Below are 12,082 nucleotides of genomic sequence, written 5' to 3'. Positions count from 1 at the left end.
CCTTCCTCTAGAATAAAATAGCAAGGGGCAGCTTGGTGGCTCAGTGGATAGAGCACTGGCCCTGGAGTCAGGAGTAACTGAGTTCAAATCCGGCCTCAGACACTTATTAATTGCCTAGCTGTGTGACCCTGGGCCAGTCACTTAAGCCCATTCCCTTAAATAAATAAAGTTAAAAAAATGCACCTAGAATAAAATATCAACTCCTCAGCCTAGAATGTAGGGTTTTTCATCTGTTTTCTACCTTTTCAGACTCATTCCATAATATCTCCCTTTACATACTCTGTTCTAGGTAAGTCTTTCTACTGACTCTTTCCCAAACCTGATATGCCATCTATCTTCTCTTAGTCTCTGAAATACATGCTTTCTTTTTTACTTCCATCTATTAGCAATTTCTAGTTTCTATTCAAGGTTTGACTCAGCGACTCTGGTCTTTTCTGATTTGTGATTTTCCAGTTAGTGATCTCCTCATCTTCAAATTTTCTCATATTTATTTTGTGATGTCCTTGTTATATACCTCATTGGAATGTACTCTCTTTGGGGAGTAAGGGGAAGTAGGAGTATTTCTTTTTTTCCCCAAGTTCATTTATTTGGGGAATCATGCTCCCTAAGGAGTATTTCTTTATTGTCTTTGAATACTTAGGACAAAACACGGTGCCTTTGGACTTGTTGTTTACAAATGTCTGTTGAACTGAACAAACAACAGAGATATGAAAAAAGATGACTTTTGATCATATTAATATAGATTTTGCACTCCACCAGTACTCTGAGCCATTAAAAATAAAGCAAAGTAGTAACCAATGGAAAAGCACCTTAGGGAATACCCAAGGAAAAATGAGATGAGGCCAGAGGAAGAGAGAAAATTAGTCACCAGGGAGAAATGCATTATAAAATGTGGCTTAAGGTTTGCTGAACACTAAAGTGATAGCTCTTTTGTTATCACGATGTACCTAGTGCTATCTGGAGCCACAGCCTTGTAGGGAGCACTTGGTTTACCTTACCTTACCTTAAGTGAAATAAGGGACTATTCTTCAAGACAAACAAACAATTCTAAAGGTTTAGTAAGAAGGGGAAAGAACTCAGGGGTTAATTTCAGCCCAGAAGCTAAAGACAACATAGCTAAGTATCATGTGACCTTCTTTTCCTATTTGGGAAATTTAAGAGTATTCTCTCTCTCTCTCTCTCTCTCTCTCTCTCTCTCTCTCACACACACACACACACACACACACACAGAATGCTTGCATAGTTTTGAAAACATAAAGGAATAAATGAAAGTTATCATGGAAATGACTTCTAATTAGAACTCAAGATAAGGGGCGGCTAGGTGGTTTAGTGGATAAAGCACCGGCCTTGGAGTCAGGAGTACCTGGGTTCAAATCCGGTCTCAGACACTTAATAATTACCTAGCTGTGTGGCCTTGGGCAAGCCACTTAACCCCGTTTGCCTTGCAACCCCCCCCAAAAAAAGAACTCAAGATGACTGTTTCGAGAAATATCATATCACTTTCCCCTCCTATATTCCAGGACTGGGGAAAATGAATTAGAAATTTTCAGTGCTCCATCCTTAGTCCCATATAACAGGAAATCAGTAATTTGAAACATAATGAACTGGCCTCATTTTTCTTTATATAGAGGTATTAAGCTATTAAAGCTAAAAACTGCACTAAGAGTTTTGAGACCTACAAATTTTCTTCCAAAAAATATCTATTACTCATTGCTGTTCTTAGCAAAGACAGACAGACACACTCCATCTTCACACAGCTGCCCTGGGGACTCTGCCAAACACACAAGCAAAGAGGGAGTTGTTTGCCAAGCCAGACGCAATGCCAAAGGAATGAAGATGAAACTGTCTTTCCCTGTATGGAAATACTGCCTTGATTTTGGGGGTGGGTGACTTGGGTGGAAAGGACAGGGGGAAGTACACCTGTCATTTTATCAGTGCAGAGAAATTCCTTCCACTGATTCTAATCAGTCACTCACCTGTGGTATAATAATATGTTATTATGTTATACCTAATAATATAAGAAACATAATATTTATATTACATAATAGTAACTTAGAATCTAACAAAATGGCCTGTGATTCAGAAAGGGAAGCAACTTTGACCATGTTAGAGAACTGTGATGTATCAAAGGCAGGATATGAACCCAGGTTTTCTTGGTTCCAAAGCCAGATCTTTTATTTCCTATGCCATACTGCCTTGATAAGTCAGACTAAAAAAGTTATAGTGCATTTCCACACCAGACTCCCCACCCCAAAGTCAACCACTAAGTAACCTTGGGCAAAATAAAAAATCAATTCTCTCTCATCTTCAGTACCCTCTTCTGTAAAATGAAGGGGTTGGCTCAGATTACCTCTAAGGTGACACTGAAGTCTATGATTCTACTTTGCTATGATTCTACCTGAATTCAACACTAACCTGTGGTTTGGAAGTCTATCTGAATTGGATTAGATAAACTGGTCCCTGCTTCTTTCCATAGGTTGCCTCCCACAGGGGACCAGGCTGTTACCACACAGCGGTACAACCCAGCATCAGACACCTGAGTCTGGTACATTCGATAGCGGAATTCATCTTCTTGGACCTTTTCCAGTACAACTCCATCCGCCCGGGCCTCATCAGTCCAATTTTCCAACTTCACCACTGAATCCTGGTCTAAGGAGATGATGCTCTTGGTCTCATTGGGGCTGAAGGGATCTGCTGCAGGCTTCTCAGCTGTGACAAGAACTGAATATCGAGGAGTCTTTATGTGCTCAGAGGAAACCTTGCAAGTCATCTCAAAAGTATTTCCTGCAGCAAAGAAAGGCTTTGCCTTCCTTGCCTTCACGAGAAGCACAGAATCTGAAATGAAGCATCAAAAGAAATTAATTACAGAAGGGACTTATGGAAGTCAGACTTTTTCACTCCCAGATATCTATCAAAGAGGTGCTCACTCATTTGAACACTGTCCTAGACATGCACTTGTTCCCCAAAGCTGTAGAGTCAAGGAGGAAAAAAAAAATGCGGATTGGAGGACAAGCTGAAAATCACTAATGAGGGAGCTGGCAGGATGAGGACCAACCACAGAGTGGTGGGGAGAGACAGGTTGGGGAAAATTTAGTTCTGGGTCACTGGAGGATGGAGAAGAGGGTGAACTGAGTAAAGTCTCAGGAGGCTACTATCGTCCCAGTTAGGGTACTCTGGATGACTTTGGGTAGCTCCAAGACTAATGGTACAAAGATACTTCCTTCTGCTTTCTACCCAGATTTGTCATCTCCCTTTCCCCACTGCTGGCACACGGCCTCCTCATTTCACAGATCAATCTAGTTCAGGAAACAAAAACTGCTAAATGATAGGGTACAGGGGTAGAACCTAAGTCTACATCATGTCTTACTCTCATTCACTAAACCTTTAGAATCTCTACAGATTGATGGACAAGTAAGTGAAAACACATCAAATCCATTCTATCTAGAAAAGCCCATGCTTCCCAGCCCCCATGCCAATGTAGCATGGACACGTTACCTTCTGCCTTGCCTCTACATATTCCTCCCCATCCCACTAACCCATTCTTCCAACTCTAACTCTGGAAAACAAGCATTCCCATAACAACCACTATTGGAAAAGACATGGCAATCTACTGCCCCAAACAGTTCCACTCATAATCACTTTGCTATGCAGATCCAAAACTTTTCCTTTATGTGATATGCCTCCTATTAGAATTTAAGCTTCTAGAGTGAAGACTTATTCACCTTCCCATGATTTTCTTTCTTTTCCTTTAGTTCTAATTCCTCATACACAAAATGACTAATATGTAAACATGTGTATAATACCTAGAAATGCTTAGAATATATCACGTTGTTAGTAAAGGTTATTGGGTTCCTAATTCAATATTTCTTAACTCCCTAACAAGTCAATTAATTCCTGAGCCTTAAATTTTCTCACTTGCAAAATGGAAATCGTGATGCTTGTGTTATATACCCATCTCGCCTGAAAGTAATAGGAAGAAAATGCTACATAAATCTGAAAGCACTATGGGAAAATCGTCATCACCATTTTCATCACGAATACTTGCTGTACAAGGCTTTGCGCATAGTAGGCCCTTAATAAATATTTACTGGAATGAATTGAAATGCCCCAGATTCTGATTCTATGCCTTACTGGGCATCCATTTCGTGCTACCTGCTGAACTGGATTGATTTGTGGGGTAAAGGATATGCTAGATGCATGGTGGGACACAAGGAAGGTGGAAAAAGAGGTCAAAGATAGGATAAGAGGAAGGGATCCCCTCTTGGTGCTTCTGAAAACTCATTCAGCAAATACTTCCTGAATGTCTACTATATGAAAGGCACTACAGGGAATAAAAAAATAAGACTTCCCCTGACCTGTAGAGTTGACCATAAGAAAAAAGAATTATATACAGTGTCTGAAAAGTCTTGGTGCAATTTTAAGTTTTGATAGATGAAAATTTAAAATTTTAGGAACATGCTATACAATTCATATTCTTTAATATGATACCCAAAAGCTTCTAGATTACATATTGCCAAAATCATGTCATTATGAAAATTGTTCAAAAACATCACTAGCCAAGCTTATGGTAAAAATAGGGTTAAGAGCACAATACCTCCAGCCATAATGGTTCTTTTATTTTTGCAACATTGATCCTGATGGTCTAGTTGCCTTCAAAAGACTTTATTAATTCACTTTCTTCCTAATACTTAAAATTTTTTTGTATTAATGGATATTTTTGAACCAGATGCTTAAATGTATTTGATAGTGAATAAGTTCATATGTACATGTGTGCATATAGATATTGTGTATTGAATAGACATATATATTTGTACACACATCTATATACATAAAATTCACAAATGCTAAAGAATAACAAAACCCAGGTTTATAGGAAAACATACAGGAGGTGAAATGAAATAGTTGTGTATGGGGGTAGCTATTTTGTATATTCCTACACAGCTCTTTTCAAGTGGGTGCAGTTTTTATCTTCCCTTATTGTTTCTTGTGGATGAAATCATACAAAGTTAATGCAAAATTCACATTAGACTCAAATTGTTCCCTAATACTGTGGAATTGTATCAAAACCCAGCATTATAACCAAATTGGTTATACCAAAACAGGGTCATGGTCTACTAGGTCCTCAGGTGATATTTCCCAACTGATAAGTAACTATGAATGAGAGTCTCTGTAGAATAATGGATAAAATGCCTGGCTTTAGAATCAGGAAAGACCTGGGTTCAAATTCAGACTCAGATACTCATCAACTATGCTACCATGAGAGCATCTGTCAAAAGTTCTTATATCTGATCACAAGCCACTTTGAAGTTCAAAAGAGGATGTAGCTTGTAAATCATAAAGTACCATACAATTTTCAGTTGTCATTATTACTAATTATTATGCTATCTAACTCTCAGAGGGTCATTGAGAAGAAAGCAATTTGCCCATCTTAAAAAACACTATAGACACCTTTTTTACAATAGACTTGAAGGTCCGAAGTCAGGGTGACCTGAGTTCACATGTGGACTGTGTGATTTTGAGCATATCACTTAACCTCTGTTTGCATCAGTTTGCATCAGTATCCTCATCTGCAAAATGGGGATCATAATAGCATCTACCTCCCAGGATTGTTTTAAGTATCAGATGAGATAATATTTGTAAAATGAGTATTTCAGTGCCTGGCACTAGAGGGTATATATGAATGTTTACTACTACTACTACTACTACTACTACTACTACTACTACTACTACTACTACTACTACTACTACCACCACCACCACCACCACTACTACTACTACCACTACTACTTCTACTACTCCCCCTCCTCCTCCTCCTAACTACTACTACTAACTACTACTATTCCTCCTCCTACTAACTACTACTACTACTACTACCACCACTACCACCACCACTACTACTACTACCACTACTACTACTTCTACTACTCCCCCTCCTCCTCCTCCTAACTACTACTACTAACTACTACTATTCCTCCTCCTACTAACTACTACTACTACTACTACTACTACTACTACTACTACTACTACTACTACCACCACTATTACTACTGGCTGTTGCTGTTGCTACTACTACTATTGCTGCTGGTACAACTGCTGCTACTACTATTGCTACTATTGCTGCTGCTTACCATCTGCTGCTGCTGTTGCTACTACTACTATTGCTGCTACTACAATGGCAGCTGCTATGATGGCAGCTGCTGTTACTGTTATTAGGGGCAGTTATTCTTCAGGTTAAGTCATATTCCTAGCATACGGCATACAGTATACAGGTAGAATTCATGATAAACAAGGAAAGTCCATAACATAGCTGTGCCCTACCCAATCCCATCATTTTTATTGGGGTCCGCTGGACATTCAAACATTAATTACTGCAAGTTCTTTAAGTGTCATTAACCTTGGTAAGGAGGCATTGCTATCTATGAGGCTGCAGGCATCACGACAGTTGCTAATCCTCTAAGAAAAAAGGAATCACTAAGTATGGTGCTCTTACCTTCCGAAATCCAAAAAATGTTGACAGGCTTGGATACAACCTCTTTGCTTTTTAGCCAGCTTTTGTTACGCTGTCTGGTCCATGCAGATACAACACAGTAGTAATTTCCTCTGTCTCCCTCTGAAGTCCTCTGAATACGAAAAATGAACCTGGCTCTATCTTCCTTGAAGAAAATAATCTCCCCATTCTGTACCCTCTGCCTGCTCCTCTCCCCAAATCTCAGCGTCCAGTCCCCATCCATGGCTGCAAGTAGCTCATCAGTCACGACTTCATCACTGCGTAAATCCATCCTGTAGTACCAAGAAACAGTGAAGCGGACATTGGCGTCTGTGTTCCTCACATCTGTTATCTGGCACTCCAGTTCTGTGGGATCATCCAGATACTCAGGGACCTTAGAAGCATTCAGCAACACATCAAACAGTGGTTCTATGAAACAAAAAAGGGAAAAAAAATTGAGGATTATAAGAGCAACCTGCCAGAGAGAGAAAGAGAGAGAGCACAACAGGTAAGAATGAAATGGTTTGAATTTTCTATGCAATGGAATTGTTTTTATTTATTTAATTCTAAGATTAAATATCAAATAAAATGGGTATTTCCATATATATATGTATATATATGTAGTACAATAGAAAAGTGAAGATTGTACAAGAAACTGCAGATCTCTTTTAAGATCTGCAATAAATTCAACCTGTTTTTAAAATCTGCAATAAATTCAATAAAATCAACCTGCAGTGTTCAAAGATGCCATTTTGTTTGTGAATTTCTGTTTTTTCTTCTGATCTCTTCTGTGCATGTCTTAAAAAGAAACCAACGGCCCGCCTTTTTGGGGTTATTGATTTTTCTCTTTTCCCCACTCTCCCTATAATCATTTAGCTACTAAGAAATTAAAAAAAGAAAAGAAAAACAAACCATTGTAACAAATATGCAGAATCAAGCGAAACAAATTCCCACACTGGTTGTTTGAAAAAACCATATGTTTCCACAATCTGCTTCTTTCTTGACTGTATCACCTTTATCAGGAGGTGGGCAGCACACTTCAACATCCATCCTTTGGCACCTCAACTGGTCATTGTCCTGATCAGAATTCTCAAGTCTTTCAAAATTTACAATTTTGTTGCTGTTGTTTCTGGTCTCTTTACTGTGTATCAGTTGATATGTTTCCCAACTTTCCTCTAAAACTGACCCTTGAATCTAAAATATTAGAATTACAAGGGACTTCCAGTAAAGGTCTGTCTAATTGCTCCCCCCTCCCATTTATAGATGAGGAAACTGAGGACCAAAATGGAAGTGATCTAACCCAGGTCACACAGGTATTTAGAATCAGAAGTAGGAAGAGATATCACAAGGCTTGCTTTGGGATAAAGAAGGCCTGGCTTCAAGACTCTAACAGTGTGACCCTGGGCAAGTACTATGTGTTCCAAGCAATTTATTAAGAGTAATGAGTTGCAGAAAATTTTCTGATTTGAATAGGGTATCCACATCAGTAAAATGAGAGAGAGAGAGAGAGAGAGAGAGAGAGAGAGAGAGAGAGAGAGAAAGAAACACATAAAGAAGAAAGGAAGGGAAAGAGAAAGAAAAAGAAGGGAGAGAAAAGAAAGAAAGAAAGAAAGAAAGAAAGAAAGAAAGAAAGAAAGAAAGAAAGAAAGAAAGAAAGAAAGAAAGAAAGAAAGGAAGGAAGGAAGGAAGGAAGGAAGGAAGGAAGGAAGGAAGGAAGGAAGGAAGGAAGGAAGGAAGGAAGGAAGAGAAAGGAAGGAGGGAAGGAGGAAGCAAGCAAGCATGAAAGAAAAATAAATCACAATCTTCTAAAGCTGACCTCTGATCCTGACTCACAATCCAGAACTCATTTCCACACCATGTAGCATTTCACTGTGACACATTTCAGTAAGAGTCCATTAACCAACTATTCTACTATATACAAATGAAAAAATGCTAGAGGTGGTGTGAGATCATTCAGTTTAAACTCCTCTTTAATAGATGCAGCAGCTGAGGTTCTGAGGTATGTTTCAAAAAAGTCACAGAGCTCAACTAGGGGCAAATTCAGGGCTTGGGTCCAGGTCTCTGGCCTCTGGGTGCTGTTGGTCTTACCACTTTTTCTCCTGACTGGTTAAGTTCAAAAAAAGCTCATCTGCTTGTACCAGAAGGATATAGGAAAAATTTTGCTTCTAAGCCTCATCAATACTGACAAACATGGCAAGAAATGAAGCTTGCATAAAGATGCTTCTCAGAACTTTGAAAATATTTGCAGAGAGCCTTACAGATGGAAAAACTTCAGAAGCTATCAGATTCCATCTAGTCCAAATCCTCTTGTTTCCAAATGAGAACACTGAAGCCCAGGGAAGTTAAATGACTTGTCCAAGGTTACACAAGTATTAGGTGTAAAAAGTAGGATTTGAGCCCAGGTCATCAAATAGCAGAATTTAAGCTTTTTTTAAAGCACTAGGTGCAAATCTTATAGCGCCATATAAATATTAGGTCAATGCAGGAAGTAATAAAATAAAAGTCTTCATAATCAAGGAGCTTCCAAAGCACTATAATGTTTCCTATAGAAATGGAAACTCCCCCCCTTTATTCATTCATGATGCTCTATAAGGATAGTTAGGTGGTGCCACAGTGCACATAGATGAGTGTGGAGTCAAGAAGATAGTCTTCCTAACTTTAAATCTGCCTTCAGACACTTAGTAACTAGGTGACCCTGGGCAAGTTGCTTAACTCTGTTTGCCTCAGTTTCCATTTTTATAAAATAAGCTGGAGAAGAAAATTGCCAACCATTCCAGTATCTTTACCAAGAAAACCCCAAATGGGATAATGAAGAGTGGATATGATTGAAACAACTGAACAACAACTAATGAGGATAGCAGAACTTGGAACCAGACAATCTCAGTTTGAGTCCTGGTCCTGCCACTTACTAGCCAGATGACCTGGGACAAGTTATTTTCATTTCTCTGAGCCTCCATTTCCTTGCAGTGGTCTTCCATGATTCTCTAAAAGTACATCAAGTTCAATTTCCTAACACCCTCTCTGTACAAATCACCTTGACTAAACAGCTTAGTTTTACGTATGAATCATCTAAATTATAAACTGTTGAGGTCATGGTGCTCATCTTTGGTGATTTAGACATTTGATGAAATTTATAACTTTGTGACCAAGCCAAGTGACTTAATCATTTAGGGACCAAGAAATAGAACAGAATTTCACATTTTCCACCCTATGTATAAAGATGAAAACTACCAAAATTCCTCATTATGAGCTGATTTGGACTAATAGAAGCTTTCAGCATTGCCTCAGCCATTTTTGCTTTCAATAATTCAAGCTGATCTTTTACTGGAAAAATTCTCCTCTGGAGAAAAGCCACCTCAATGTCTAATTCTCTTAGATGTTTCCAAGGGTACAAAATGTTTATGACTTTTTTTGGTGAAATTGTATATTATTATCTTGTTGCTATAAATTATTGCTATTAAATAATGGTCAGTTAGGTAGTGGCATAGTTCACAAAGAGATGGTGCTAGTCCTGGTGCCAGGGAGCCTCCTCTTTCTGAGTTCAAATCTGGCCTCAGACATTCAACAGCTGTGTGATTCTGAACATTTCACCCTGTTTGCCTCAGTTTTCTCATTGTAAAATGAGCTGGAGAAGGAAGCAGCAAATCAATCCAATATCTTTGCCAAGAAAACCCCAAATGGGGCCATGATTCAGGTCACAACTGAACAACAACAAAATTTTTCTTAGTAACAAAAGACTTGTACTTTTGAAACTTGTGGCTATGAATCTGAAACTTACATTTACTTCACTGATTTTTTTTTGGCTGAATTTATTTAGCCAAGAGGTAGTGAGGTTTAGTAGATAGAGAATTAGTCTCAGAGTTATGAAGACCTCAGCTCAAGTCCTGTTTCAGACATATCCTGGTTGTGTATTCCAGTAAATTACTTAATCTCTAGAGATTGATAGTGAATAAAAGCTCTGGTTCTGGTGTTGGGAAGATCTAATTTCAAGTTTAACCTTAGACACTAATTAATTGTGTGATCCTAGGCAAGTCACAACTTCTGTCTGCCTCAGTTTCTTCAATGTAAAATGGAGATCATAAATAGTACCTATCCTCCCAGGGTTGATCTGAGATCAAATGAGATACTATTTGTAGAATGTCTGAAAAATAGATAGTCAATAAATTCTTTCATCCTTCTTTCCTTCACTTCCTCCCTCCTTTTTTTCTTTTCTTCCTTTTCCCTTCCTTCCTTCATTCCTTTCCTTCCCCTTCAGTGCCTTAGTTCTAAACCAAAGAGATCATATAGTTAGTTCCTATTCCTTCTTAGTTTTCTATGAAATATCATCTTCCTAAGGATTTCCAATTTCTATGCATTGTAAGCTTCATCTCAATTCAAAGCAAAATAAAATAACAGGGTCACTTGCTTCCCAGAGAAAAACGAGAGCAATATTAAATACCATCTAGTCTACCTTATTCCTGCAGTAGGAACTCCTCCCAAGTCACCTGACCTTTGCTGAAAACCCCCAGTAATGGGGGGACTCATTATCTTCCCATGTAGCCTATAAGACTTTGAACAGTTCTGATGATTAGGAGGCTTCTCCTTATTTGGAAGCAAAATCTGCCACTCTGTAGAAAGGCCATATTAATTCCTTGGGAAAGCTAATACTGATGAATACTGATGCACATACATTTTAAAATATCACAGAATCTCATTCTTAGGAGTCAATCAAAAAAAAAAAGACAGAGATAATCTAAGGGCAACCAGATGATCTACTGGTTAGAGCACTGGCCCTGGAGTCATGAGGAACTGAGTCAAATCTGACCTCAGACACTTAATTGCAGTGTGACTCTAGTCAAATTGAGAGAGAGAGAGAGAGAGAGAGAGAGAGAGAGAGAGAGAGAGAGCAAGCAGAGAGAGCAGAGAGACAGAGAGAGAGAAAGACAAAGAGACACAAGGGAGGGAGGGAGGGGGGGGAAGGAGGGAGAAAAAAGGAGAGGGAGGGAGGGAGAAAGGAGAGCATCGAGCCTATTGTGATCATTTTTTCAACAAATTCAAGAAAGATGAAACACTTTGTTCAAGGTCATACCAACTTCAAAATAGTTTCAGATCTCCCATGACCTTGGACCAGTCACGAATGTTCCGGCTTTAATACTCTTACATATACTCTCTATACTTTAGTACTCTCACATATACTATCTATACTTTCCAGCCTCTCTGCCTTTGTTCATGCTATTCCTTCTGCCTGGGGCACTATCTCCTCCCCTATTGCTATCTGTCAAAATTCTAGTCATCTTTCCTGAACTTTTTCCACAAAACTTACCCTGTATCTCCTTGCTCTGTACATTTGGCTTCTACCTTCCTTGAGACACATAGCTTATTCAGGCTTATTTCAAGTGTTTTTATAATTGTGGTCTAGTCTCTGCCCCATCACAGTCAGGCTTCTTAAAAGCAAAGCCAATGGAGCAGAAATGCACAAAAGTTCATCAAGCTAGAAAGGCTTTGAATATGGGATTGGGAATGAACTGTGTATTCCTAGTCTAAGTGGGGGTCCATTAGATTCACTTAACACACACAGACAAAGATCACTGTCAAATTTTCAGTGTGAACATTTAC

At 38.8% G+C, this 12,082-nt stretch overlaps 1 protein-coding gene across 3 annotated transcripts in view; it reads right to left on the bottom strand.

Moving 5' to 3' along the window:
* Positions 1–12,082, bottom strand: part of PTGFRN (prostaglandin F2 receptor inhibitor) — an 83,456-nt gene that overhangs the window by 17,476 nt on the left and 53,898 nt on the right. For all 3 annotated transcript variants that reach the window (XM_074188538.1, XM_074188540.1, XM_074188539.1), the window contains 2 exons: positions 6,491–6,916; positions 2,416–2,835 (listed from right to left, as the gene is read on the bottom strand). In XM_074188538.1, the coding sequence (XP_074044639.1) occupies positions 2,416–2,835; positions 6,491–6,916 (846 nt within the window). The remainder of the gene's footprint in view (positions 1–2,415; positions 2,836–6,490; positions 6,917–12,082) is intronic.

This window comes from Macrotis lagotis, chromosome 5 (assembly GCF_037893015.1).
Source record: "Macrotis lagotis isolate mMagLag1 chromosome 5, bilby.v1.9.chrom.fasta, whole genome shotgun sequence".
NCBI lineage: Eukaryota > Metazoa > Chordata > Mammalia > Peramelemorphia > Peramelidae > Macrotis > Macrotis lagotis.
Note: the sequence above shows the minus strand (reverse complement) of the source record. Positions and strands in the feature narration are given on the sequence as shown.